The sequence below is a fragment of the Anomalospiza imberbis genome, chromosome 20 (genome assembly GCF_031753505.1).
Source record: "Anomalospiza imberbis isolate Cuckoo-Finch-1a 21T00152 chromosome 20, ASM3175350v1, whole genome shotgun sequence".
NCBI lineage: Eukaryota > Metazoa > Chordata > Aves > Passeriformes > Viduidae > Anomalospiza > Anomalospiza imberbis.
The window spans coordinates 4,385,943-4,412,457 of NC_089700.1; the positions used below are offsets into that span (position 1 = coordinate 4,385,943).

The following is a 26,515-nucleotide window of genomic DNA, read 5'->3' on the forward strand; positions in this document are numbered from 1 at the left end:
CAGAGTAACAAAACCTTCTCATGTGATGTGGAAACGAGTTTCACGCCTTCCTTCTCTGTGGTCTTTGTGCACAAATAGCTTTGTTTGTGAGTGTCAAAGGGCAGGGGAAATCCAGAAGGGGTGAAGGTATTTCCTGTGTGTGACAGGCTCTCCTGCTTGGGTCATGGCAGAGATCACCCTGTCTCTTTTGACCTGATTTTTGAGGCTTTGATCCAGGAATGTGACACTCTTCCCCTTTCTTCTGTCACCTCTGCCTCTTGTGTTCAGTGACACTTCCTTGAAAACAAGGGGGACACATCCTTCTGTGCTGAGGAGTGAGACTTGTTGGCTGCCACCCCTTGGTGTGTCCTGACCTCTCCAGTACTTAGAGCTTCGTACTCCCAAATCAGTTCATCAGTCAGCTCAGGCTCCTTCCCCAAACTACCACTTCCTTGGCAGTCACTTAGAGCCACAAGCAGGAAATGCTATTTCCCAAATAATAACTGCATGTGGACAAGCTCGTGTAGCTCATCCTACAGGGGTCAGGCAGCTCCAAGGACAGCCATGTGTTGGCTCTGGTCTAGGAGCAGCAGTGGCTGCTGCTTGAGCTTTCTGGGCTCTTCTCTGGGAGCTGCCCCACTCCCTGGGACATTGTTGTGAAGCCTCAGCAAAATCCCTGGAATTGACTCCTGACTCTTGCAGTGGAGTGGCAGACCCTGGTAGTTTGCTCCTCCATGAAGTGTTTGGAGTTCTCCTGCTGAAGGGAGCTGTGTGCTGAGCACAGCCTTGGCTCCCTGAGGAGCAAAGCAGTGCAAGGTTGTGGCTCTTCCAAACTTCTTCCGCTCTGCTTTGGCAGATTCCTGTGCCAGTGTTTGTGGCTTGAGGGAAATCCAAGGGAAAGGCTTCCCTATTTTGCTACCAATCCTTTTTTCTGCCTCTTGTGTTTTCCACACATTTTCATTCAGGGGCTTCTGATCTTTAACAGGTATCCTCCTTCCCTCTCCTTTTCCATATATTTTTTTCGTCTCCTTCAGTTGCAACACTACAAGTGCCAGGTGGTGGTGATGCTCTGCTAAAGGTGCTTTCTGTGCTTCCCTCCTGGAACAGCATCATAAATCTGCATGATGTGATGTCATAGGTCACAGCAGACCTTGGTGCCATGTCACAAAATAGAGGAAAAATGATGCTATGAAGAACAGAGCAACTTCAGAACAAATTGGATTTGCAAGCTGGGCCCACTTCAGATGCCTGAGTGAACGATGCTGAACAGAGCTGCACACGTCAGGGCACTTCCAGGGAATTCGGGGTGGGTGGTAGACTGTGACAGCTGAGCTCCAAGCTTGTCATGCCCTGAGAAGTCCTCCCTCATTTGAGAATTAAACTAGAGCTACTTCCCCGACACAGAACTGCTGCCAAAATTCCAGTCTGGCTCAAGCCACTCTCCACACTTCATAATGAAGTTTGAAAGAGTTTTAACATCTTGGTGTTGGCAGAAACATGGTTTTAAAATCACGGTGTGGTTGGAGACACGCTGGCTCTGGACACTGGTAACAAGGCTGGAGACTTTCATCTGAAGGTCAAATCCAGCTGTGGTGTTAGTGACAAAGTCATGAACTTCTGACTGATGCTTTGGGGCTTACGTGTGGAAATGTGTCTGGAGTCCAGCGCCAGGACTGGGAGTTGGGAGACCTGGGTTCAATTCCTGGGCTTTGCCAGAGCTATTCTGAGAGACCCTCAGCAAGACACTTACAGTCTTTGTGCCTTAGGTCCTTTGTGAAAAAGCACTGAAGGTCTACCTACATCAGTGTGCTCCAAGTCCTCAAACTCTCACGACTTGGACACCTGAACACCACTGGATGCAGAAGAGCAAAGAAATAGGTGGGATGAGCTGGCTCTGTGCAGCCCATACCAGACAAGTGGGTATTAACTGTGGCTGGTGTGCTTTTTGGCAGCTCCAAGGGTGAGGACATCCTGTTCTCAGAGGACAGTGTGCTCTCCTGTCTCTGGGTGAGGCTGTTCCCAGGGCAGGCAGCCCCGTGCTCAGGAGGAAGCTTGTGCAGCCTACCCTCTCCAGTGGCTATAGGAGAACTTAGTTTCTGTGTTTGGCAGCTGGCACAAATCATCAGCAAACAGCTTCCTGAGAAATTAGCTTCCCAAAGACTCTGCTAACCACGACTGAGCTGCTCCCTTCTTTCCAAGACACACATGGGCAGCCTCTCCTGGCAAGCTTTTGTTACTGCTCTTTTGAGTAGCTACCAGGCACTGCAGCACTGTCCTGGGTGTACACCTGCCTCCCCCTGAGCAGTTTTGGATAAGATTCATGCAACCTCCAGCTCCGTTTCCCCCTGTGCCCAGCTGAGCCCAGTGCTGTCTCTGTCTCCTCTGGCTCTCAGCAGGGACAGGGTGCTCAGGGCTTGTCTGCCTGGCTTGGAGACACAAGCATAAACTGCAGCCTGCAACACTGTAATCCCAAAGCTTCAGACTCTCCTTGTGTGTGCCAAATTCTTTTGGCTGTTAAATAAGGGTAGGAATTTCGAGGGGAGCTTGTAGAGTACAACTTCTGTGTTTGCTTTGAGCTTCATGAATAGCAGCAGTGACTTGTTTGGCTGTATACTGGGAAAACTCTGAGTTGCCAGCTTTGACAAGCTGCTGTTTTAAAGGAGAAGTTGTCACTTATGCAACTGTCTGTTTTGTGTTGACTTCAGAATCACTGGTGCCTTGCACAGCCCTGCTGGGTCTGCAGGTCACCCTTCAGTTCCCAGAGGGGCATGGCAGTGCCCATGCTGTTACTGGGACCCTGGGGATGCTGTGCTGCTCACAGAGCTCCCAAACCTGTCCTGCAGAACCTTGGCTGTGGTCCAGAAGAGTGTGACCCTATTTCAGATGGGGGGAGAATTGAGGCACGGGTCAGGTAGCTGGGAACAGGCTCCATGAAGGTCCCTGATGTAGTTGTCATGTTGGTGTGTTGGTACCTCCCAGGTCAGAGTGGTGGGGAAAGGGAACCTGGGAGATAGGAAACTAATACTGCTGAGTGAGCAAAGGCTATTGCCAGCCTCTGTTCAATGTCACAGAAGCTCACATGAAGGGAGAGTGTGGGAAACAAGTCATCATCTCTGCTGCTTGCAGGGCTTTGCAGTGGTGAGATCTCCACAAAGCTGCTGGTGGTACCTGCAGGAGGAGAGGTGTGGGGAAGAGCCAGTAGAGCATGAGGGCTTAAGGAGGAAAATAAAAGCTGTTAAATCACATCCACACTCTAATAAATCCTTGCTGATATATTGTATGACTCCTTTTTCTGTAGCTGGGGTTGGCTGGGTGCTCTGGGATATATCCAGGTGGGAAGATGTGCTGTGAATTAGCAGCAGCAGTTGGAGTAGGTCACTGTATTCTGCTGACTCCTTGTTTGTGTTAGTTACAGGACTCTCATCAGGCCCACGTACAAAATGTCCTACAGAACTGTGACCACGCTGGAGTGGAGGTGCTGTCCTGGCTTCACAGGGAGCAACTGTGAGGAGGGTGAGTTATCCAGCAATGCCTCTGTCCTTATGGAGCAGCAAGGATGGACTAGCTGCCTTGAGCTGGGGTTTGTTCCTTAATATGCCCTACAACTCTTAAACACAGGAACAAGTCACCTGTTCCCTTCCCCATTGTTATCTGAACATCACACACGAGCTCTGAAAGGTGGTCTTGGAAAACAGATCATTCTGAATGCCTGCAAACAGGCCTGAACAGGGAGGGGGAAAGAAATAAAGAAAAGGGAATTAGGGATGACCTGTTCAGAGATTTGCTCATGCTTGGCATCCCTGTTGTATTCAGAAAATGTGCTTTTGGCTTTTCATGTGTTATCTTCTCCCTGTCCCTGTTGTCACCATCAGTTGCTGTATCCAATAAAAGCTGGTCCCTGGAAGCTGCCTCTGAATATTTTATGCCTGTAAGATCTGGACATAAATAATGTGTGCTCCCAGAGAGCTTTGAATCAATACCTTTGGTTCCCCTTTCTACCTGCTCCTTGACTTACTGGTGTAACATTCATGTTGCACAATAGTTCTCTCCACTCAGAGGAAAACACTGGGCTCTTTCCAGAGCAGAAGGAAAAAAGTATTTTCCTTTTTTTATCACAATAGGGCATGTTTTACATTTTCCTTCCCAACATTTTCTACTTTAACTGTCACTTCTGGGGATTTGAAACAAGTTCTGCTTCTCCACTGAGTATCAGGTTTAGGCATTAAGGCATCTGCTGAACCTGACTTGAGAATTCACAGCTTATGAATGGGAGAAACTGAGCCTGGAGTTTTCTGTTCATTTGCATCAGGTCAACACAGCCTGTCTCTGGCTGCTGAAGGGTCATTGGGGGTGTCCAACATCTCTGAGTCTGCTGTTTGTGCTCATTTTCATTGTGCTGTGGTATCTTAATACCAATCACACAATTCAGGCAAATCTCTGACTAGGAAGTTGTCTCATTACAGTCCCAAAGAGTGATGGCTGCAGACAGCAGCTGGCTCCAGGCTGCTGAGGAAACAATAGCTTCCCAGAAGCTCCAGAAGACTCTTACAAAGTGGCAAAACTACCCAAAGCTGCAGTCTGCAGGAGAGAGCTTTACATTTGAACATAATGCTAAAAGAAGTGAGCCTTGAGAGAGAAGCTGCTTTGTGCAGCTTGAGTTTTCAGCTGTCCCTGCAAGGAAAGGGGAGCTGAGGATGGTGGCAAAGCTGAGGATGTGCCTGGTGACCTCAGGAGCACCTGTGTGCAGCCTGTTTGTGCCTGTAGGTTTGGACAGGTGTGAGTTATTGCAGCTTAGTGGTGCTGCTGGTGCAAAGGAGAGATTCCAGCTCCCCCCTGCAGTGCCAGATCTGTCTCAGCAGTTCAGTGGAAATAAAAAGCCAACATGAGCTTGTTTGAGAAAGCCGCAGCGATCTCGCGGGAGCAGGTCTGTGCAACGAGGTGACAATTTTATACAGTTACTTTTCAAGGTGGAACTGTTCTTTTGGGCCTGGGTATGGTCTGTGGAGTGTGAGAAGAAAGCCAGTAGTAAGCCCTTACTTTCATGTGTGAGATTCTTTTTACCTTTTTTTTTTCCTTTCCTTAAAACATCTGGTGCTACTGACAGTCCCATATCCTTGAATGAAAGAGGAAAATAAAAAAGACCCCTTTCCAGTGCAGCAGGGTTGGGCCACTTAGTTTTTAGTGTAAATACTGGTGCTACTGGTCTGCATGGCCCTTCAAGCTGTCAATTTTAAAATGGAAATATTTACTTACTCCTTATGTTAATTCTTAATGTTAGTGTCACTTGGAAATCAAAGTAAAAAAGGCTAAAAATAGGCTGGTTTAGGGTTTTTGGCAACCCAATATGAGGCCTTTTGTGCTCTTTCCTTTCTGTACTCTCCTCTACTGCAAGTTTGGTTCCTCTGAGAGGGTGGGATGCTTATCTGTGTCAGTTCTTCCTGGAAACAGCAGACAAAAGGAAAAAGAAAACTAAACTGAAGCAAAACAAAAACAGTGAAGTGATGAAGCCACAGTGAATTAGCAGGGCAGTACTTCAAAATGCTTTCATCTTTCTTTGGTAGTTAGATTCCTCCTCAATATTTCATTTCACTTGTATGTGCAGCTGGTGCTTTAGAAGTTGATGTGAGGTAGGTATGGCTGGAGGCAGCCTGGACCTGCATTATTTTGGACTTGCTTTCTTGCTGTGTTGCAAATCCTCCCATTCGTTGGCAGCCACTGGCAGCTTCAGTGGCTCTGAGCTTCCATGCAACATCTCCTGGTTCCAGAGACTGAAGAGAAACTCTTCCTTTCCCAATGGGTCTTGGAACTGTCAGGGTTTGTTTCCCTCAGTGGGATGGATTAAGCCAGCAGAGCATGGATTGATGAAGCACACAGAAGAGTTCTGGGAGTTGTGTGTGCCGGGGCATGGCTGATGGTGCTCTTTGCATCCTGATGATATAAATCTGCCTATAAGATCTATTGATTCCTTCTTTAACCCCCAGTGAGCAGAGTTAATATTTGCTCCTTTTTTGTGCTGTTCTGAAGCAGTGTCTTTGGGGGAACCACTGTAGCATATCTGGAGGATAGATTATTTTTACTAGCTGTCCTTACATCAAGCCTTCCTTGCTCTTTTAAAATTTATTTCTTTTAGCATTTTATGAGGGAAGACAGGACAGGGAGAGGGTGAACCAAGGAAAGAAGTCAAAGAATTTGAAGCCATTCAGAGGCTGCAGCTATTTCTGATACCATAACTTGTTGTGATCTCCCAAATGTCAGGTCAGCTTTTCTTTTGAAAAAGCAGCAGCTCAGTGTGGGTGTCTAGCCCCAGAGTATGACAAACTGCTGATGAGACTGGTTTGCTGTAACACACCTTCAGTGGAAAAACTCCCCTCTGCTAGAGCAAGCTGTTAAATGCAATTAAATCCATCCTCAGCTGGTAAGTTTAGCTTGAGACAGTCACCACTTCAGTGTCACCAGCTGACAGGCACCTACATTAACACTGAAAGCTGCACAATTTTGGATTTAAATTATCCTGGGAATCTAACTATCCTGCATTGAAGCTGATAAAGAGCAGCATTGTCTGGAGGAAGCCCAGCTCTAGAGGTGGATGGAGATTTTGCTCTCAGTGGGCCATTACTTTACTGAGGTAAATTTCCTAATTCAAGCTGACACTGCCTGGGGCTTTCTCCCCTTCCTTTCCTTGCTTTCTACTCAGTCCAAGGTACGTCAGTATTTGAAAGATCTCCAGTTCCTTCACTGGTTTTGTAGAACTGTGACCTGCTCATTGAGTTGATAGTCAAAAATCACCAGTTGTACCAGGCCTTCCCAAAGGGTTTCTTGCAACTTCCTTGGATGGAGAAAAAGACTTGATGCAAAGCGGTCTGGTGAATATAACTGTCACTAGATACTAACTTTTATTTTCCAGTTTCAGGGGGGTTTTTGTTTTGTTTAAAGTGGAGCCCAAGCCCAGGACAGGAAATGAATGCACTGAGCCACCCAGTCTGCTGACTGCTGATATAAAGAACATATGGATGAGGGCAGTGCAGGGGTGAAGTGGTTTAGCCGTTGCAATCATGCATCAAGCTGATTGATTTGAATCCAAGATGATGCTGACATTTCAACTCAGCCTTTTTTTCCTATATGGCTGAAAGTTCAAAGGCAAGTGCAGCCTCTTGGGAGAGGAGAAGTGTCCCCAGCAAGTTCAGGGGCTCAGCACTGCCCTGGAGCTCTCCAGCCAGGCGAGGTCTTATTTTACTTTACAAATATAGCATAGCTTTCTTCCTTGTTTGTTTGTACTGCTTGAGTTTGGGACAGTAGCCAGTATCCTATTTACCCCAGAAGCAGATTGATGGCAGACAGCTTAGCTGTTTGGGCAAGAAACAGCTCTCAGAGGAACCTCAGCACCTATAAAGTGATGCTATTGTGATTCCAAGCTTACTTTTTCTTTCCTAAGAATGCAAGTAAGATAGGAAATTTGAACAGCCTTGTTCAAGTAATGGCTTAATTGGAGAACTTCCTTTTTTTTTTTTTTAATGTCTCCCCCTCCTCATTTCAGTTCTTGGAATATTCTGATCTACTTCTAATAACTATTGGTTGCATTTTTCTTGTCATCCTGATATTTTTTTAAACCTCTTAAGATTCCCATGTGTTTGCAGTTTTCAAAGCAGCATAAGAAAATGAGAACTTTCATCTTGGTATGATAGAGTGGAAAAACCCTTTGCATTTTTACTGCTGGTTTACAAAATTTCTTGGTCCCAGGAGGAGAGATGCAGAACAACACTGCCAGGAAAATCTTAAATGAGCAAATGCAATTATGAGACAAAATTTGATGAGACTGTAAGAAAGGGCATCAAAACAAGAGACCTGAAAGTTTGAAAGCCCATTGAAATGCTCTGAAGGGAAGGGAATTCAAAGTGGTGTTAATGGGACCTCACTTCTCCAAGCCTTGTCCTTCTTACCCATGAACCATTAAAAGACAGAACTGTCCATGATGTGAAAATACAACTCAGAGATTATGAAGTAACATTTCCTGTAGTATCACAGCAATTCTCTCCAGGAGTTGAGCTTGTGTGTTCTCCTTTTCTCAAGTCCCTCAGTTCCTTCCTCAGCAGAGCCTTCTGCTGCCATTGACCTTTTAAATCTTCCCTTAGAAACTGAGGAAGTGTAAGAGAAAGCAGTGGGAGTCAGAGCCACTGCAGTGCCTGTTCCTGTTCCTGCTGAATCCTGGTTCAGTGATGTTTGCCCACTGCAACTGAGTCCAGCTCCCGTCATAAAACAAAAGCTTCCACGTGAACAGTGAAATTCTCCCCAGGGTGGTTTTCTCAGTGCCCTCTGACTGGCTGGGCAGTTCTGTGCTGCAGACATGGCAGACTGAGGTTCCTTCCCTTCAAGTTTGGATCTAACAGGGATGTAGTTCTCTACTAGAGACTGGTTCAGTAATTCCTTTAGAGAAATGTGGCTTAGCTCTCATTTGAGACCTTTGAAACCAAGTACAACATTTGATTCCACACAGCAAATTTTTCTGAAAATATATTTTCATGCCAAAGTTTGTTTGTTAGATACAGTAAGTGAATTATGTGAATACATGTTATAGACTGTTAAGTGGAATGTGAATTAATTATAGTTTTTTAAGTAGGAGGCAAAATGTGGTAACTATCTCTGTAAATCTACCTTCAAAAGTATTTTATGAAAAAATATCAAAACATGTGAATCACTGTGATGAAATTGCTGACACATGGAAGTGGCTTCCTGAGCACTGATGTTTGTAATGTAGGTCCCAGGTGTTGGACAGTACCTACCCCACTATTTTCTTCCATAGGATACACCTCCTGCTGCTCCAGTGTCCCACCTCCTGCTTGTGCTTCTGGTGGCCTCTTCAATACAAGAGCCACCAGAAGTTGCCCAAACCACCCTACAATGTGTCACCCACTTGCTGTCTGCTCCCATCACCATGCTGTCCACTCAGCAACATCTGGCTTCAGGCAGAACGTGTGTCACCCCTGATCAAATGGATAAATTTTCTGAGGAGTTCCTGGAGCGTGTGGTCACTCTTGGAATATCTACAGCCTGCTGAGAGCACTTTCTGGCATCAGCACTCTGTGACTACTTGAACAATTTCTAAATGTTCATCTTCCTTTTCAATACGTAGATTAAAAAAAAAAATCCCTGTTAGATTTCCAAATATTTTGACACTGCATTCCAGCATCTGAGTAGTTTCATTTTTTTGGACATTTCTAATCTGAACAGGGAGAATTTTATGGAGCACCTAATGTCGAAATATCTGAAGTGCTAAATATCTGCAGATGTTATCTTAACATGAGTGGGAAAGCTGTATTCTGTACCATTACACTGTCCCAAATTTTTTAGCTCTCATCAAATTACTGTGGTATGTAGAGAATCTTTTGTATTTTCCTAAGCTATTGGCTTTCCCAAACACATGGGATGTTTTTTACTATGTATGTCTTAATTCACAAGTGAAGGACCCACCTGTTCATAGTGAATGACTTTCCTATGAATTTGCTTTATTTCTAATCAGGAGTGAGCATAATCGTCCCCTGGGTAGGGCTGGACAGGGCTTGGAGCAACCTTGGCTGGTGGAGGGTGTCCCTGCCCATGGCAGGGGTGGAATGAGATGAACTTTAAGGTCCCTTCCTACCCAAACCATTCTGTGCTTGTTTTAGACTTGTATAAGCTCACAGACATCTCTACTGGTAGATTAGTTAGGTATTGAAAGTTTTGCACCCAAGGGAGCTCCTGAATTACTTTAGAATAGAAACTGGGAGGTGTGGGTTCTGAAGAGCCCATCCAACCTCTTGACATTTTCTTTCATAATCCTTACTGCCTCCTTCAACCCTGAGCTTTTAACAAGCTACTTTCTCATGTAGCTGGTCCTTCAGAGCTCTTGTTTTCCCCCAAATAATCACTTGTTTCCCATTCATCCTTACAATGATGAAATTTTATTTGCTTGAGGCTGTTAGAAGGGAGTTGTTTTTTTTCCCCTCTGTGAGTCTCTCATTGTTAGAGCCTTTGGGAGTTGCTGACAGTGTAGTGTCCTCTGGAAAAAGGGACATGTGACATGTTAGGCTGCGAATCCTGCAAATGTAGTCAGGAAAAACATTCTCCCAAAAAACTCCACCCTGTCTCTTTTCCACAGCCATTCCCTTGGAGGTGGTGGGGAAAGGGTGGAGCTGTGTTTATACCAGAAGTTAGTACTTTTTGGAGTGTACACTCCCATTTGCATAGGGAAGAGCTAAATGAGAGGAATAGTTTCTAATTGGTGGCCACTGATCAGTTTGATGTTTTTCAAGTGAATTAGAGATAACAATGGAAGAAGAATTAAACCCACCTGCTGATGCTGTTTCCAAATATCCTGGCTGCTGCACTGATTTTTTTTTTTTTAATCAGGAATAGGAAATGAGGTTTAGGCCTTTGATATGAAATTCCACAGTTGGAAGGGATGGCAATGAGGAGTCTCTTTCTTTCAGTCACTTTGCAAGGCTATTACCCACTTAACCAGCTGGTTTGTGTTTAATTTTTGAGCACTTACGAAATTTCAGCTCCCTCCCCATCACTTTTCAAGGGCTTAGTTATGAAATGTGTGGATTTAATGTTGCTGTCAAACAGTGCTGAATGGGATGGCTCCTTGAGGAAGAACTTAGTGAATTTCTTGCAGAAGAATACTTGAGTGGCCTGATTTGCAGAGTGCCATTTCTTTTTGGTGCAGTAATTTATTTACTTTTATTTATCTTTGATATCTGACTCTAGAAGCAGGGGAGACTTGAGCAGATGTGAATGTTGGGGAGGATAAGGGAAAGACGAAGGACAAAGTTCCAGGTTTCAGGACTTTCACTTAGGTGTGACTCTGTGTTCAGAATTCTGCTGCCATCTCTTATTTCTGTCTTGTCAAATACTGGGGGAGAGACAAGAACATACTTTACACTACACAAGTTCTAAGAGACCTGTGCAGAACTGATCAAATAATGAGTTGTCACTTTGTGTGAGTGATGGAAAAAAATATCTTGTACTCCTGAGATTTAAAGACATGAGAATAAAGGAGGGTCCTGAAGATGGGAGACTTCATCACCAGCTTTCCACAGAGAGCAGATGGACAGGCCAAGGTACTCTGGCAAAAAAGTACCTTTTTAAAATAAGTTTAAGCCAAGCTGCTGACAGTGCAAGCTTTTTGCATGTGTGAGTGGCAGGATGTGTCTGAGGGGGTGTGAGACGAAGGGGAGAGGTTGGAGGAGGCCACAGAGTACATGGGGTGGTGCAGTTGGTAGTAAGCTGAACAGGAGCCAAGATTTGGGAGTGAAGCAGATGGACACATTCCTATTTATGTCTTAGGGACTTGTGTAGTGTAAAGTATGTTCTTGTCTCTCCCCCTTTCCTTATGTAGGTTTTTCATTAAACAAGTTAATGTGATTGGTACAATAATCCTTGTGCTTTCTGTGGTAACTAATTCCAGTTGTGGTCTGCTCAAAAACATCAACACAAGAAGAGTTTATACAAGGGCAGGATGTGAGCAGGGTAAGCCTCATCCACACAAACTTTCTTCAGGAAGAAGAGATTTACTAGATACCAAAATCCCCATTACAACAACCCTGGGACACTTCGCCATGTGGAAATAGGATTGCAAGGAATTGGGATCCAGGTAGAATTGGGATTTTCAAGCCCAGGAATAGGAACAAAGATGGATTTTCCAGAGAAATTTGAGGTTGGTTTCATGTTTTGTAGACTTCAAGCTGAAAGCAAGAGGTAAGCATTGAATTCCCATGTTGCTGAATCCTAGACTTTATTCTTACTCCATTCCTTGTTATCAAATGGGGAACCAAAAGTGTTCCTCCAAATTATAATTTCTGGTGGCGTTTAATTTCAATTTAACATGAAGTGCTAGGCAAAAGCACATTCCATGCACTTCAATGTTGTCTTCTCTATGTGAGCCCCTTTGAAGGACAAAGGCAGCAAAGTTAGTACAGCTCCATTTGGGAAGCTACAGAAATATGCAACTGCAAAACACACAGCTCACTAACAAAATCCTCTGTGCTGTCATTAGTGAGGGTTCAGACTGTGCCTGTTTGGGCAGAGGTGGCAAATGGAGTTGTACCAAGGACTGTGCTCAGCTCAGCATGGCTTGTTATTCCATTTCCAAGTTAGTGTAAGGAATGGAGAGCCCTCTGTGTGTGTTGGAGGCTGGGCAGTACTGGGAATATGTGGTAGCCTAGGATTAAAATGCTGTTAAATCTTGATTGAATGGTAGAGTTGGGCAAGAAGTGAGATTCAATCAAGGACAGCCACAGAGGCAGGGATAATTAAATGCACAGACTTAAATAAGAGATTCTGAAGGTAGTGGGATCCCAGGGGTGGGAATGGAGAGTGTGGAAGATGTCAGAATCAAGTGTTGCTCTAAAGTCAGGAGAAGAAATGCCATGTTGGAGTTTGATGCTACAGATACCCTGACCAGGTGTAACATTTACTACTAAATAATCCATGGCACTGCTTGACACACAACAAGTAAAACTTTCATGGACTGTGGTACCTGCATGTGTTTGTGTTGGTGGTTCTCAGAGAGGTCAGGTTTCAGCATTGACTGGAACTTCAGCCTTTTAACTGCTAAACTCATGTGTAAGCCAGTCTTAATTGTGCTGCACATCTGAGCCCCGGGACCTTAAATACTGTAAAGGGATGTGTTGCATCTGTGAAGGAAAGTGACTCAGAAAGGAATGTGCCTTTCATGGTAGATGCTGTGTGATTATGTTGTACAGTTAAATAATTAGACTGCTTAACTTTGGAGGAGTCAGTAGGTGTGTGTTATACACAGCTGAAAATAGCATCAGCACAAACAAACTGTTCTAAATATACCATGACTGCTGGTCATTTAGGCTAACTCATTGTTTTCAGAAACTGGACAAGAATTAGTTGAATAGACTCATTCTAATGATGACATGCTCATGATTACAGAAAGTTAGGAACTGATTAAATATTTCCTATGAATGTATCACTGCAAGATAGCTTGATGGTCACTGCAATCTTGTTGAGAAATCTTGTTGGATGGTTCTTTAGCAACTTTACCATTCCTAACTAAATGAAGGCTGGGAAAAACTTACTGGAGAAATGAGCTTTGCTTTTATGTGCCATCAGATTTCAAACAACATTTAATAAAAGTCTTCACCAAAATGCAAGTGAAACATCACCTTTTAACCAAGTTGTATTAGGTCCCTCAACCATCAAAGCAAGAAATACACCAGAGCAATGGCTCTGTGCAAATCCCCTATCATGAAGTTCATTAAGGACTGATGAACTTTATTCTGGACTCGTAACATATGCTTCTTGTTCGGGCTCCTGATTTGTGTCTCCTTAGATAGTGCATCCAAATCCACAAGTAACATGCAAGTTTGCATTTCATTTTGAGCCCAGCAGGCATACAGCAGTGAGGTTACAAGACCTTTCCAAGTGAGCCTGGAGGGACTTGTTGGCTAGAGTTTGGATCTCTGGCAAGCAGCTCCCTCCAGCTCTGTTCTGTAATAAACTCAGGGTTCAGTCCCCGGCCTCGCACAGATACCGAGCTCTGTTGCGTGTCTCTGGGTAATCAGTCACTGGGAAGGCACAGATGTTTCAAGATGCACAGCAATGGGTGCAGCATAAAAGAGAGGCAACAGCAGGGTCATGCTACAGATGCAACCACATCTCACATGTGTTCGTTCTTGACAGGAAAATTCTTGCAGCATTTGCGGTTTTCTGGTTGCTAATCCCATCAAACGAGGACTCAAAGGCTAATAATGCTTGGACCTTTTATTGCTGCTCCTTTAGCCATGCAGTGCCAGGTATGGCTGATGCCTCCCCTGCAGGCAGATCCAAGAGAAGGGCATTAAGGTAACAGAGAAGCAGTGGCAGAAATTAATTGGGGCAGCAATTCTAATAAAGTCAGAATCATTAAAGAAATATGAGGCTAGAAGATGTTCTAGCCTTCACCTGCTTGTGGAGATAAGAAATGAAAAAACTGCATTTTTTTCTTCTTTTCCTGTAAATGAAATACACTCGAGCCTAAAAGAGGAGAAGGCAGACCAAGTCAGGATTCGGTTTGATGTTTCATTTGTGTGCACATAATGACTTTTGTAGCAGTAATGCTAAAGAAGTTTTGGCATGTATCCACTGTGGGAAGTGCAGGGCCTGTGTTCATTGCTAGGTGGTCCTTCATTCTAAAAACCTTGAGGGACACCCATGGCAGATGGGCTTTAATTAGACTATGTCCTGCTTGCCAGTGACTGTCAAATGTGTCTCCCCAGATCAAGCACTAGAGCTTTCTGTTGAAGGTGTCAGGTCTTGCTCTGGAAAGTGAGTTTCCTGCAGCATGAGCTGTAGAAAGTGCTGTGGTACCCCTGAGACACCAACAGAAACTGTGGAATATCTTGGTTAATTAGTTCTTCAGCGGCCAATTTGGATGGAGATACAAACCTGTTGCTGTTGTCAGCCAGTGTTTTAGCCTCAGTGGCAGAGGCCTGTGCTAAGTAACAAAGGTTCTGGTTTTCTCTTTACTGGTGTGGAGACTTGTTAAACCCATGTGGCTTAGAGTACTTGTGTAGGGATGACTCTGCTGTGTTGCTGCAGGGATCTGCACTGTAAAAAGTTACAGCCCATTCAAGGAGGGGAGCAAGCTACTCCTAAACTTGGCTTGTTTGATCTTTTCTAGCTTAGCCTCAAGTGATTAAGCAAACAGTGTCTTTTCAAGCATTCTCCAGTTGTGTGATCTGCTAAACACATCTCGCAGTGTGATCTGCCAGAGATGCCTTGAGCACTGTCCTTGTGCTGTGTACTCTCTGGTCCTTGTGGGAACATAAATAAGCAGTTATTTCTGTTGCATCTGGTCTGTCTGGGTGGGATGCAGAGGATGGGTATTGGTTTATGTTTAACCTAAACTTGAAGATTCTTGCTTTTGTCTCAATATTAGCACTCACAGCAAGGCACAGCTCTTTATTAGCTACCCAGGAAAACAGTCCATGCTCCTTGCAAAGAGCTCCTTCACCCACAGTGTGATGTGTCTGTACAAAGGGGTCATTCTTGCTTTGCATTCTGCCCTTATTTTAGGGAACTGGAACCAGCAGTGGTAGTTGGGATACCAACCATAAAACTGTAAGCTCCTTACAGAGCAGTGTAACCAGACCCCTCACACCCTTCATGGGGAAAGTGAATGAGCATTTACATGGCTCCATTAATGCCTAGTGGGCACTTTTTTTTTTTCTGAGTCCTTTGACACTCCTATACCTGAACAAATGTGAATGTTGTACACACTAGAATATAAATCTTCACCCTGGAATCTGTGTTCTGCTACAGGTTCATCTGCCAAGCTTTGGTCTTTGCTGAATGATGCAGAAGAGACAGCAAAAGTAAATTCCATGCCTCAAACACATTTGAAGTGGTCAGGAATAAGAGAGGATGGTTTTCCTGAAGTAGATCAAAAGCTGATTATTTATCAGTCCTTTCTTCTTGAAATTGGATGATTGCAGAGTAAATGGGCATCTTTTTTCCTATCCACATTGTTTTGTACCTTATTTATATCTCAAATCAGCAGAAACTCTGATCTTCACCTGGCTTTTTATGGCAGCTTGTAGAACAGTAAATGTGAATATGCTGTGACAGCAAAACCTAAATCAACCCTTGGTCACTGCAAGCTGGAACAATTTGAAAACCTGTGTAACCTTTTGACCAAACCTGGGCTGATGTTCAACATCTTTAACAAGGACTGAAGCCAGAACAGCTCTGATGACTTCAGACTTTCATTATGAGCCAGCTGTAGGCCCTAATGTACACCCAGGTTGGGACAGAGGATGTAGTGGGTCAGCTGCACCATTTGGGCAGGAATGTGCTTCCTCCCAGGGGATCCATTGAGAAATGGTGTTCTCAGGGCTGCTTTTGCTTTGGCACTGAACAGCAGCTGGCACTTCTCCTTTTCACCACTGCTCCTGGGCACCAGTCATGTTGGGGCAGTCCTTGCCAGCATCTGTCATTGTTTTCCTTTGCTCCCCAGCTCTCCCCATGGCCCTGAACAGCTCCCTGGGAATCATCCTGTAGCTCTGCACAAATGCTGCACTACAACAGTGAGCCAGATTTGCTGGTCCAGGTGTGCAGCTGATTTGAAACGTGTGTTAAATCCCTTGTTCTGGCACAAATCCCTGTGCAGCTTGATGTCCCATCCATGTGGATTGGAGCAGGCAGGGTTGAGCTAGGTCTGGGTCTGCATTAACCAGCTGAATAGAAGCTAACTTCAGTTTGGGTGCAATAATCAGCCTCTGCTGGTGCAGTAGTATGGGGTCTCTCCCATTTGCTGTTAGCTGAAATGGTTCCCAGTTTCTGAGAGGGTGTTGGAAGAGCTAAGAAACAATCATCAAGATTTTTCTGATTACTACAGATGACAGAGGACAGTTGGACCACTGATGTTTATATAACAAAACTCTGTGGCACCTGTATAGAAAAGGGAAGTGATTTTATTTCAAAACACATCAATATGTTGATTCTACCACTCACATTCTTGTGAGCACTTGTGTGGTCTGGATTGGATAACTTGTGGGACATGGACAAAAAGGGACAGTGGTTGTCATATCCTCTGTCTTCTGAATCTTTCCAGGCTGTTGCAGGAAGCTGGACTTTGAAGAGCCTTTCTTGCCTTCTAGATATCAGCAATAGTTGTGATGTTACCTTTTGACTTAGCAGTTTGCTTACTTCACTGTCAGTAATACTTAGGGCTTCTGCCTGTTGTCTTTGACCTTATTTTGGCCGCTGTTTGTCTGCCCTCTGATATAACAGGAAGGAGCAGTGTGTGCAACCTTCATGTGTATTTCCTTCTCAGCAACGTTAATGCTACTGTCAAAAAAGCCAGTTAGCACTTGGACCAGGTGATTGTTGTAGGTCCCTTCCAACAGGGATTGTTTTTGAAAACAATTTCCCTGTGTGTGACATACCTGTGCCTTTTGACATGCAAGCTCTGGGCCGAGTTCCATCCAATGCACCTGCACATCCAGGTTTCTCTTTGGGACGTTGGAGTTGCTTTGGATTCACAGAATTCACAGAATTGACTGGGTTGGAAGAGACCTTCAAGATCACCGAGTCCAACCCAGCCCCAACACCTCAACTAAACCATGGCACATCCAGTGTTTTTTTGAACACACTCAGGGATGGTGACTCCACCACCTCCCTGGGCAGGCCATTCCAGAACTTTATCACTCTTTCCATGAAAAACTTCTTTTAATATCCAACCTATATTTCCCTGGCACAGCTTGAGACTGTGTCCTCTGGTTCTGTCAGTGCTGCCTGATGAAAGAGACCAACCCCACCTGACTACAGCCACCTTTCAGGAGCTGTAGAGAGAACAGCATGGGTGCTTCTCTGGGTTTGCTGCCATAGACAGTTTTGATGTGCCCTGAAGCATCTTCCTGAGTGCTCTGCTCCCAGCTCCAGCTCCTGAGGTATCCAGCTTGCCTGTGCAAACAGACCAACCCCAAAGCCCCCAAACATCAATAAGTGTTCAGATTGCACAGCCTTCTCCCTCATTCCAATGACTAAATTCCACTTAATTGATGCAATAGGATGCTTCAGGCCATGTTCTCCAGGGCAGTGATTGCAACTCCTCATGTGATTAAAGTCACTTGGCCAGCAGCCCTTATCACAGCAGGGTTCATTCCTCCAGTAAGAGAGGCTGGTGCACGTTAACCACACTGGGGTTCCAGATTTCATAGCCTTGGGATTTCTGCCTCAGTAGTGAGAATATGCTGGGATTTGTTGTGATCCCACCTGAGCCCCACAGAACATTTGGATAATGGGCAAATAGCAGGATCTGGGTGCCTGTAGCCATCAATCTCCACAGGCACAGTAGATGTTTTTATTGCCCTCGCTTATCTGGCTATCCCTCACTCTTTTAATATGAACCATACCAAATAAAGCTGACTGAGGATGGAAGATTATCTGTGGTATTCGTCAGTTGTAGGAAGGGGAGTTGGTTCAGTGTTGGCTTTTAGCATTTGCTAGGCCTTGTCTCCTTGACAGAAAACAACAGACTAAAGCCATTACCAAGAACAGCTGCTTAGAAGGGGCTTGGAATATTTTTTCCGCCTTTGCTGACCTGAACCACAGCAATTATAAGTTCTGGTTATTGTAAACTTACCACAGAACACAAGGCATACCTTAAAATGATGTCATGTCTAGACACACAATTCAGGTATAAATTATGGAGAGAAAGTAGCTTGTTCAGTGGTTAAACTGTAAAAATTTAACAAGATATTTCTGTGTCTCTAGCCTTCGCTCTTGCATACGTATTTCTTTACCTCTTACCAGGAGAATTCTGTGACTGCCTCTTAATTTTTTTGTGTTGGGAGATGGAATTTCCTCCCTGTTCTCCATTTCATTTCCTATTTCTGCCTCGCTGGGTCTCAAGGGAAGCTGTGTAGCCATCTACTCAGAGTCCAGAGCTGGAGAAGAAGACTCTTGGGTCCAGTCATGACTCAGGCAAGGTCACATAAGGGGTGATGTACAGCAACCTTTCCAAAATTTTGGCTTTCTATTTTGGGTAGCTTTGTTTTATGGGTTAGTAGGGGAAAGAGAACTCTACTGTAGTGCCCAGGTGCCTGATTTTCCAAATACGCAGAATCTGGAGTCTCGGCAACATCCCAGGGAGGCTGCATGGGCCTTACATTTCAGGGGAAGGTGGACCCCATTTACAGCAGCCTCATCCCTGTGGTTGTGTGGGGCGGATTTCTGTCTGGAGTCACTGCTGCAGCCCTGAAGGGAATGGTGGGCACAGCTGATGGGCAGTCTCACACCTGGGGACTCGAGTCCTGCAGGCTCAGAGGAGGGGTGGCTGTCACAGGTGCTGGGGAACAGCACGTGCACATCAGTGAGCAGCATGTGCAAATCAGCGTCCTGCCCACCACCAGCAACTTGGGCAGAACTCCACAGCTGCATGGGAAGGGTTCCCCTGCTGACAGGACCTGGCTACTCTGACTTGTGTCAAAATGCAGCTCCCCAGGCTTGGCCTGGGCTGAATTTCCCCATGAGATGGGAATGGTTGGCTTAGCACCTGGTGTAATCTAAACCTCCAGGTAGCTGCAATGAAAGGCAGGCTTTGGAGGTGGAGGAGGCCTGTTGGGTTAGCAAGCCAGTGCAGGGCTATTCTCCATAGTGTATTCTGTTGTGCTTTTCCTGGCCTAATTACACAATCCTCAAGTGAAGGAATTTGGCAAGAACATTCTTCCGTTTTTACTGGTGTTTGGTCTCAAGTTCTCTTAGTAAGCTTTTTCTCAGTCATCTCCATTAGAACAAACTGCCATCTAGAATTTCTCTGTGTAGAAGCCTATTGTGGATTTTGCTGCCAGGTCCAAATACGATAGCTCTTACCTGAGAAGCACCTTGCTGTCCCCAGACACCTGGTTTGCCATCTGTGTGTCCTCTTGAGAGCAAGGATCTAGCTCTTGTCATACCTGGGCAATTCATGGTCTTTTTAAACCCATAATCACATCAGTTTGTTTCCTGGAAGCTCTCTATGCTGCAGGTCTCTGGAGACAACTATTAATGTTCAGCAAGCAGAGATGGCAATTGATTCTAGAGAAGTTGTTCTGCTCTTGTTGCCATGGGGACAGTTTTGGAATACACTGAAGAACAGTTTCACTATTTTCAGCTTATGCAGCAGTGTTCTCAATTCCAAAGGGGCACATGTTTCTGCAGTCTCATGAAATTGAAGCGTCCACACTGGCAACTGGTGTGGAAGACTTTTCTTTGGTATCTATGAACTCAGGGAGAGAAGGCTCTAGGCCTTGGTTCACTCTCAACAACTGTTTTTTTGTAGAACAGCAATCAGGTCAACTGTCCCTGTGCCATATACACGTCAGATCTGTTCTGGAAGTGTGGCTTTCTTGTCCTGACCAAATGTTTGTACAAAGGTCGATTTGTACAAAGCTCCACAGGTCCTTCTTGCTGTCCTGCTTTTCAGGATCACTGCAAGACCTGTTTTCATTTGGATGCATTTGTATCCATTGTTTCTCCTGGCCTCTTTGTCCCATCAGCCAGGAATGACCTTTTTGTTGCATTGTTTCTCAGTGTTTGCCCCCTGCTTTGCTGCTGTCTGCAGGGCAGTGTGTGGAAGGTGAACATTGTGCATCCTGCCAGGTGCCCAGTGTCCTCTGAGGGGTTAATGCTCTGTGCAGGGGGCACAAACCTTGAGGTATTTATGAAGGCACAAATTACTATAACATTTTCAGAGATCCTCAAATAAAGTGATTGTTGAAGCAAAGCCACGGAGTGGATGCTGCCACTGGAATACTTTGTTGTTTTAAGAGCACTGAAGAAATTAAAACTCCCACTGCACCCTTCCAATGTCTTGCACAAGCTGAGGTGGCCTTAGGGCCCCTTTTCAGCTTTTGATTGAGTGATTGTTTTTGTACATGGATGTCTTTTTTTTTTTCTTTAATGGCTATTAAACATAGGAGGAGAGTGTTATTACAGCGCTAAGTGCTGTCAGCCAAAGTTTGTCCTCACTTCTGCTTCTAGGATATCCACTTGCAGTTGTCCCAGTTTTCCCTATTCATGGCTTTTAAGAGGTTCTTTTTCTTTCATGAGACTCTTGATCAGCTCAAGTACAAACAGATGGAAAGCAGCAGAGATCCAGCTCCATAGCAGCACCCAGGCCAGGGTCTTAACTCATCTGAAGTGTTTGGTGCTCAGGGACGGGGCTACAGCCAGGAATTGCATAACCTGGGGCAGGATGCTGTAGGTTCCTCCATGTGTTGTCCTTTACTATTCCTCCATCTTTACCTCTCCCTCACCTCCCCTTTTGTCCTGTCTTTCCAAGGCTCTTGTTTGCCCAGGTGGAGCTGTCTTCCTTTCCCAGAATACTGAGGTGTTCCTCTCCTGGCTGAGTCCAAGGACAGGAAGCTACCTGGGCAAACAAGAGCCTTGGAAAGACAGGACAAAAGGGGAGGTGAGGGAGAGGTAAAGATGGAGGAATAGTAAAGGACAACACATGGAGGAACCTACAGCATCCTGCCCCAGGTTATGCAATTCCTGGCTGATGATCTGATGGAGCTGATGATCTGATGGAGCTGAAAGTTATGGAGAAACAATTGGTGTTTCATGGAAGAGTTGTCTTGGCACCCTCTTCTGTTTTATGGCGTTTAGGAAGTGCTCTCCAATGGAAGAACAGCTTCTCTGGATAAAGGATTCTAGTCCTGCTGCTGAGTGTGCATTGTGAATGCCAGCTTCTGCTGTTCCTTTACTTCAAATAGCCACAAAACAGAAGCAGTAGTTAGCATAGAAATTGTCACTAATGGGCCATCTTGCCTCGGGGTGTGTGTGTCTGGTTTTGAGCCCCTGGTCACTGCATTACCTCGGTTGTAAGGAGTTTTGGCCATGTCCTGACTTTGTGCCAACAGAAAGAATTATCCAATGGACCACTGTGTGTGTTTCTCCTGTGGAATGATCACCATGTAACTTTGCCAGGGTCAATGTGAGCCATCTTTCAAACAAATGTCATATGCAAGTTTGCAAATCCTATTGTCCCAGGAAAAATTAACTTTCTCCAAAGTGTTGAAGTGTTGCAGGAAGCAAAACTTCAGACTGCACTGGAATATTGAACTATGTGGATGTTGGAGAATTTTCCCACTTCTGCTCCATGTGGAGTAACTTAGCTTTTTCAGCACCTTAAGGGCATTGACATACATCCAGAGAAGGGAAAGGAGCAGAAATGCAAGAAATGAAAATGTAAACCAGAGCTGCTTAGGCAGAGATCACGGCCTGTGTATGAGACTCCCTTTTGCTCCAGATTTTATAGGATTTTTATGGGAAAGGGAAGAGATATGATCTCTGGGAAGAACACACCTATTCTGCAGCTTTCTACTCAGAGATGGCCTTTAGCAAGTGTGTGTGGATAGATAAGCTCTTAATATGAAGCAATTTTAATAGAATTTTTAAATTTTAATAGGAATTTTGACTTGTAGGAGGTTAAAGTTTGGTTAACAGTGGAACTAGCTTTTCATACACTGTAGTTAGGTCAATGCTGCTGGGAACTGAACATGCCTGTTAGAAATGAAGCAGTGGATGGAGTGTAGTGTGAAACCTGCTGTGATGCTGATTCTGAATAGATGTTGTGTTGTTTAACACAAAATACCAATTTCCCTTTATATAAGTTCTAAATAAACATAAAAAATGTGTGTGCATCTGTGGATGTACTGAAAAGAAGCATCTTTGCTCACAGATTTCCATGTTTTCCTCTGGCTGACAACCCACATGGCCATTTTGTGCCATGTAATTGCAGGACTCTCAGTCTATCCATTTTCCAAGTAGTGCTCTTGGCCACACCAACAAGCCAGGCTGTGAACATTGTGAGGACAGACTCCATCACATTTTTCTATAATCTCAGCTAGTTCCTGAAGTGGAGCTTTGAGTGACTGGTGACAGATCTGCTCTACGTTTGGAAGCAAATGCAAATTATTTCAGAGAAAATCTTTTTCACAGAGCAAGCCTCTGCTGGCTGGGGAGGAAGGATCAGATATATTCACCTAGGCTTTCTCATCTAGCCAGCTTCACATTCCTTTCCCTCCTTCTCCCAGGCTTCTGTTTCTTTTGTTTCCCCCCAAGACCCATTGTTCTTGTTCTCTTCCAGAGGTTGAGACACAGCTGGAGTCTGGAACAGCCACAGAGCAGTTTTGGGGTGCTGGGCTGAGGTGGGCTCCCAATTCCCAGCCCCAACTGCTCTCCTGTGCCCAGTCCTTGGTGGCTCACAGCAGCTCCCACCAGTGCCATCATCCACAATTTCTGCTGGCTTCACAGGGCCAGGTATTCCAAACTCCTCTGCCTGTACTCTACAAGTACAAGGTCCCTTCTTCTGTGCTGTTAATGGGGAATAATCACATCAGTGAAGCTTCAGATGTGGGAAAAGGAACAGGAGGCAATTGTTTCTTCATCTCCCTGCTATAAAGCACCCCAAACCTCGGATGTTGTGGACAAAAATTTGTTCTCAGAGCAGCAATGCCTGGGGAAGCCTCTCTGCAACTGGTACTAAACTGAATTTCACTCCTGTGCCAAGAGGGTTGGTAAAGCATGTCCCCACCTTGCCATGGGTTTTCAGAATGGCAAAGGCTGCTCTCCTGTGCTCGGCTCCTCAGGCTGAGGAAGGTGAGTGAACTGTCACAGCTCTCAAGCTATGACTGCACAGGGTGTGCAGGCCCTGCCTCTAACTCCTCTGCAGCTGCTCCTCCTGGAAAGGAACCAGAGGGTGAATCCAGCAGGAGCGTCTCTCCTGTTCCTCAGCTACCTGAGGAAGGTATCTCCTGTGCCTGCTTTGTGCAGCTGCCTTCCCTGGAGGGCTTCCCTGATGGAAATGCAGGAGGGCTGTTGGCTTGTGAGAAGGAAAATGATACTTTGGAAATTACCAGGCTCCAGGATTTAACTCTTTAGCCTCTGGAGTTCCCAAGCAGGGACTGCTTCAATATGCTGAGTTAGCCCTTGCTTCCCAAGTGTCCTGCAACTGAGCTGAGCATTCTGGGATGTGCAAGGCAGCCCATTTGCTTCTCTGCATCCATAGGATCCCAGCTGTGCAGGCAAGAAATCATCAGGGAACAACCCAGCAAGAAAAGGAGGTGAGAGCAAGTGCCTGAACTCTGCAAAGCAAAACTCTGGGAGTGGCTCACCTCCCTCCCCACCTTTCCTAAAGCTCAGCAGCACTCATGGAGCTGGAATAGGGGCTGCATTTATCAAATTCCTGTCTGCAACAGCAATGCAGTTGTTTTAGATTAGTGTACAAATAGACATTAGTGTAATACATCTGTTGTTAATCCACATCTTGGTAGAAAAGAGATGCCAACACATCATTTATTAGCCACATCGATCCTATAATGTCCTTTCTTTTGTCTTTTGAGTATGTAATGGGTTCCAGGATGTCTTTTATTTCATTGTATACCACATTTCCTCTTGTCTAACATAGCAGGACATAATGTGTTCCAGGATATAATTTATGCCATTTTGGAACTGGACACCACACAATGTATCCTGAACTTTTCTGAAAACCTTCAGTGTGTTGTGCTCACAGGTCTTTGCACAACTGATGGATAGAAAGAGCTGGAAAACTAGTAGGAAGGAAAGCAATTTATTCTTAGTCTAAGGCGAGCTGAAGGACCATGAAGAGCTCTGAATGCTGGCATGGCAGGGTATAACTCTTACACCCTTGATTTATTTAAAAAGCTGGAAAGGGAAGTGGTAGTCCAGCTTAAGAGCCCATCCATGACTGCTTGTGTAAGACCCTGATAGTTTCAGTGGGATTCCACCTTGAAAAGGAACCAGTGAAGGGGAAGCTGTTTATCTCCTTTTTTTTTGTGAAAATTGAGAGCTGCTCTTTATCTGACTATATCAAAACTCTGTGCCAACCATAGGTGAAAAAATGAAAACCACCTCACTGTCTTTTTCCCTGCTTGGTGGTGTTAATGGGGTTTGAGAAGCAGATGACATTTACAGGTGATGAGGGAAGCAGGGACACAAGACCTGCTGAAAATTGGGGAGTTTGGTGGTAATTTTCTTGTGGAATGATCATCTGGGGAGGAATTGGCAGTGGCCACTTGCCTGATAGCTTCTGCAGGAGTCTGTTCCTTTTGCTTGTCTTTGTCATGAATTAAAATCCCACCCAGAATGATGGAATCCCAGTCCTACATTCCCCTCCCCACTGCAATATCCCAGTGTCAGCTTTGGCCTGTGCCAGATGTTCACTTTGTGGTGGAGTTGGACACTTGAGCAAGAGACAAGTCCAAAGGGACAGCACAGGATTTCAAATCAGCTTCTGCACAGAGGCAGGATCACCATGAGCAGAACCTTTGAGTTTTAGGTCAGTTGTTGTCAACTTGTGGAAAGGTTTTTAAAGATAAAATATTTTGGCATGATAAAATACATCCCTTTTTTGTTGTTGTTTATTTGTTTTTTGTTTTGTTAGTTAGTTAGTTTTGTTATTCTCTTTCTTTCATCAAAAGATCTCACAGGAGACAATTTGTCTTGCACTGTCCCAGTTTCCCTGCTGTGGACCCCATTCTGTCTGTGTGTGTCTGGCTTCTGATGCCTCAATCCTGAGGCTGGAGGACTGGAAGGTAATAATGGCCCTGAGTTCTTGCTCCATCAGACCTTTTTCTTTATTTTGTGCTGCTTTTAAGCATAGGGATAGTACAGGGAGTCTGGGAAGGGTTGCTGGGGTAACAGAGACCTAAGACCAGAGGGAATAATGTTAATTAAATAAATTGCTGACTCTGAGCAATCTGATAACTCAGACGGGTGAGTTCTCAGGCTTGACATCATGTTTTTCTCCTTTCCTCCCTCCTGCCCTGCCTCTCTGCCTCTCACTTGCAGGCACTGTCATTCACAGTGAGAGAGTTCAGCTAAATCCAATATGGTGTCATGCCATGAGCACACAGATCTCCTGTGCCAGGACCTTGTTTCCAGGTCTCCAGAGAACCAAATGTTCAAACTTTTTAAAAGGCAAACTGTTGTAGAAATAGGGAACTCTTATTCCTCTCCACACAGCTCAGCACCATTCCTGTGCAAGGGGAGATAGAATATGAAATAACAAACAGCACAGACACCAGTCAAGTGTCTAATTCTCCTGCCAAGGCATAGGAATACTGGAGGATGGGAAGGAGTGGAGAAGGTGGAGTTATGTTGTGAATAACAGCTGTAGGTCTGTATTGTGCTACAAACACAGAATAGAGTCTCAAACTGAAAGCTCTTCCTGTCTGCACTGTCTGCTTTAGTTAAAAGATCACAAAATTAAGGCAGTTGTGAAATTGTGTGCTTGCATATGAATGGTCTCCAGATCTCAGTGTCACAGTACATGAACACAGCTGAAATTTCTGTGTGGTTCAGAACTTTTTACTGCTATTGAGATCTCTTCTGGGTGCATCAGAGCAGATAAACCTCCCAGAGCACAGCCCAGCTAGGAAATTGTGGTGCTTGAGAAGAACCTTAAGGAAGAATAAGTTTTTCTGCTAACTGTCTGATGTATGGTCCTTTATGCTTTCCTTGATGTCAGCCCTTTTCAAGAGGGCTGTTCTTCCTGGCACTTCCTACTGGCATTTACCTTGTTGGTACCTATGGCAGGTAGTTGCTGTTGAGGCCTAGATGGCATTTTGTCCTACCACCATGAATTTAAGAGCTCCTTAGGAGGAATGGTGTGTGCCTGTACACAGAGGAGGAATTAACAGCACACTTAGGTGCTGTGCAGGTTGGGACACTGAAGTGTCTTTCCCGTGGTTAACAAACAGTGCTCTGTAGAAGATGTTGGTGCTTCTCAGCTCTGTGCCTCAATCCAGTTTGCATTTTCTCTCCCTGGAACAGAAATGACAAATATTTGAGTGATAGAAGCTGCCTGGATCATGTAAAATTCTACCCCTGTCCTTTTTCTCCTAGACCAAGCCCACTTTGTGTAGCACTGCTCAGAGTCTGATGAAACCCCCCTGCCCTGCAGCTGCCTGGCCCCCAGCATGGCTTGTTGGAGGATGTGGTGCCCCAAACACTTGACCTCTGAGAAAACTGGCTTTCCTGGGGT

The 26,515-nt window shown here is 44.9% G+C and overlaps 1 protein-coding gene across 1 annotated transcript in view; it reads left to right on the top strand.

Moving 5' to 3' along the window:
* COL26A1 (collagen type XXVI alpha 1 chain) overlaps window positions 1–26,515 on the top strand; it is a 168,535-nt gene that overhangs the window by 31,466 nt on the left and 110,554 nt on the right. The window contains exon 3 of the mRNA XM_068210229.1: window positions 3,395–3,492. Coding sequence (XP_068066330.1) covers window positions 3,395–3,492 — 98 coding nt within the window. The remainder of the gene's footprint in view (window positions 1–3,394; window positions 3,493–26,515) is intronic.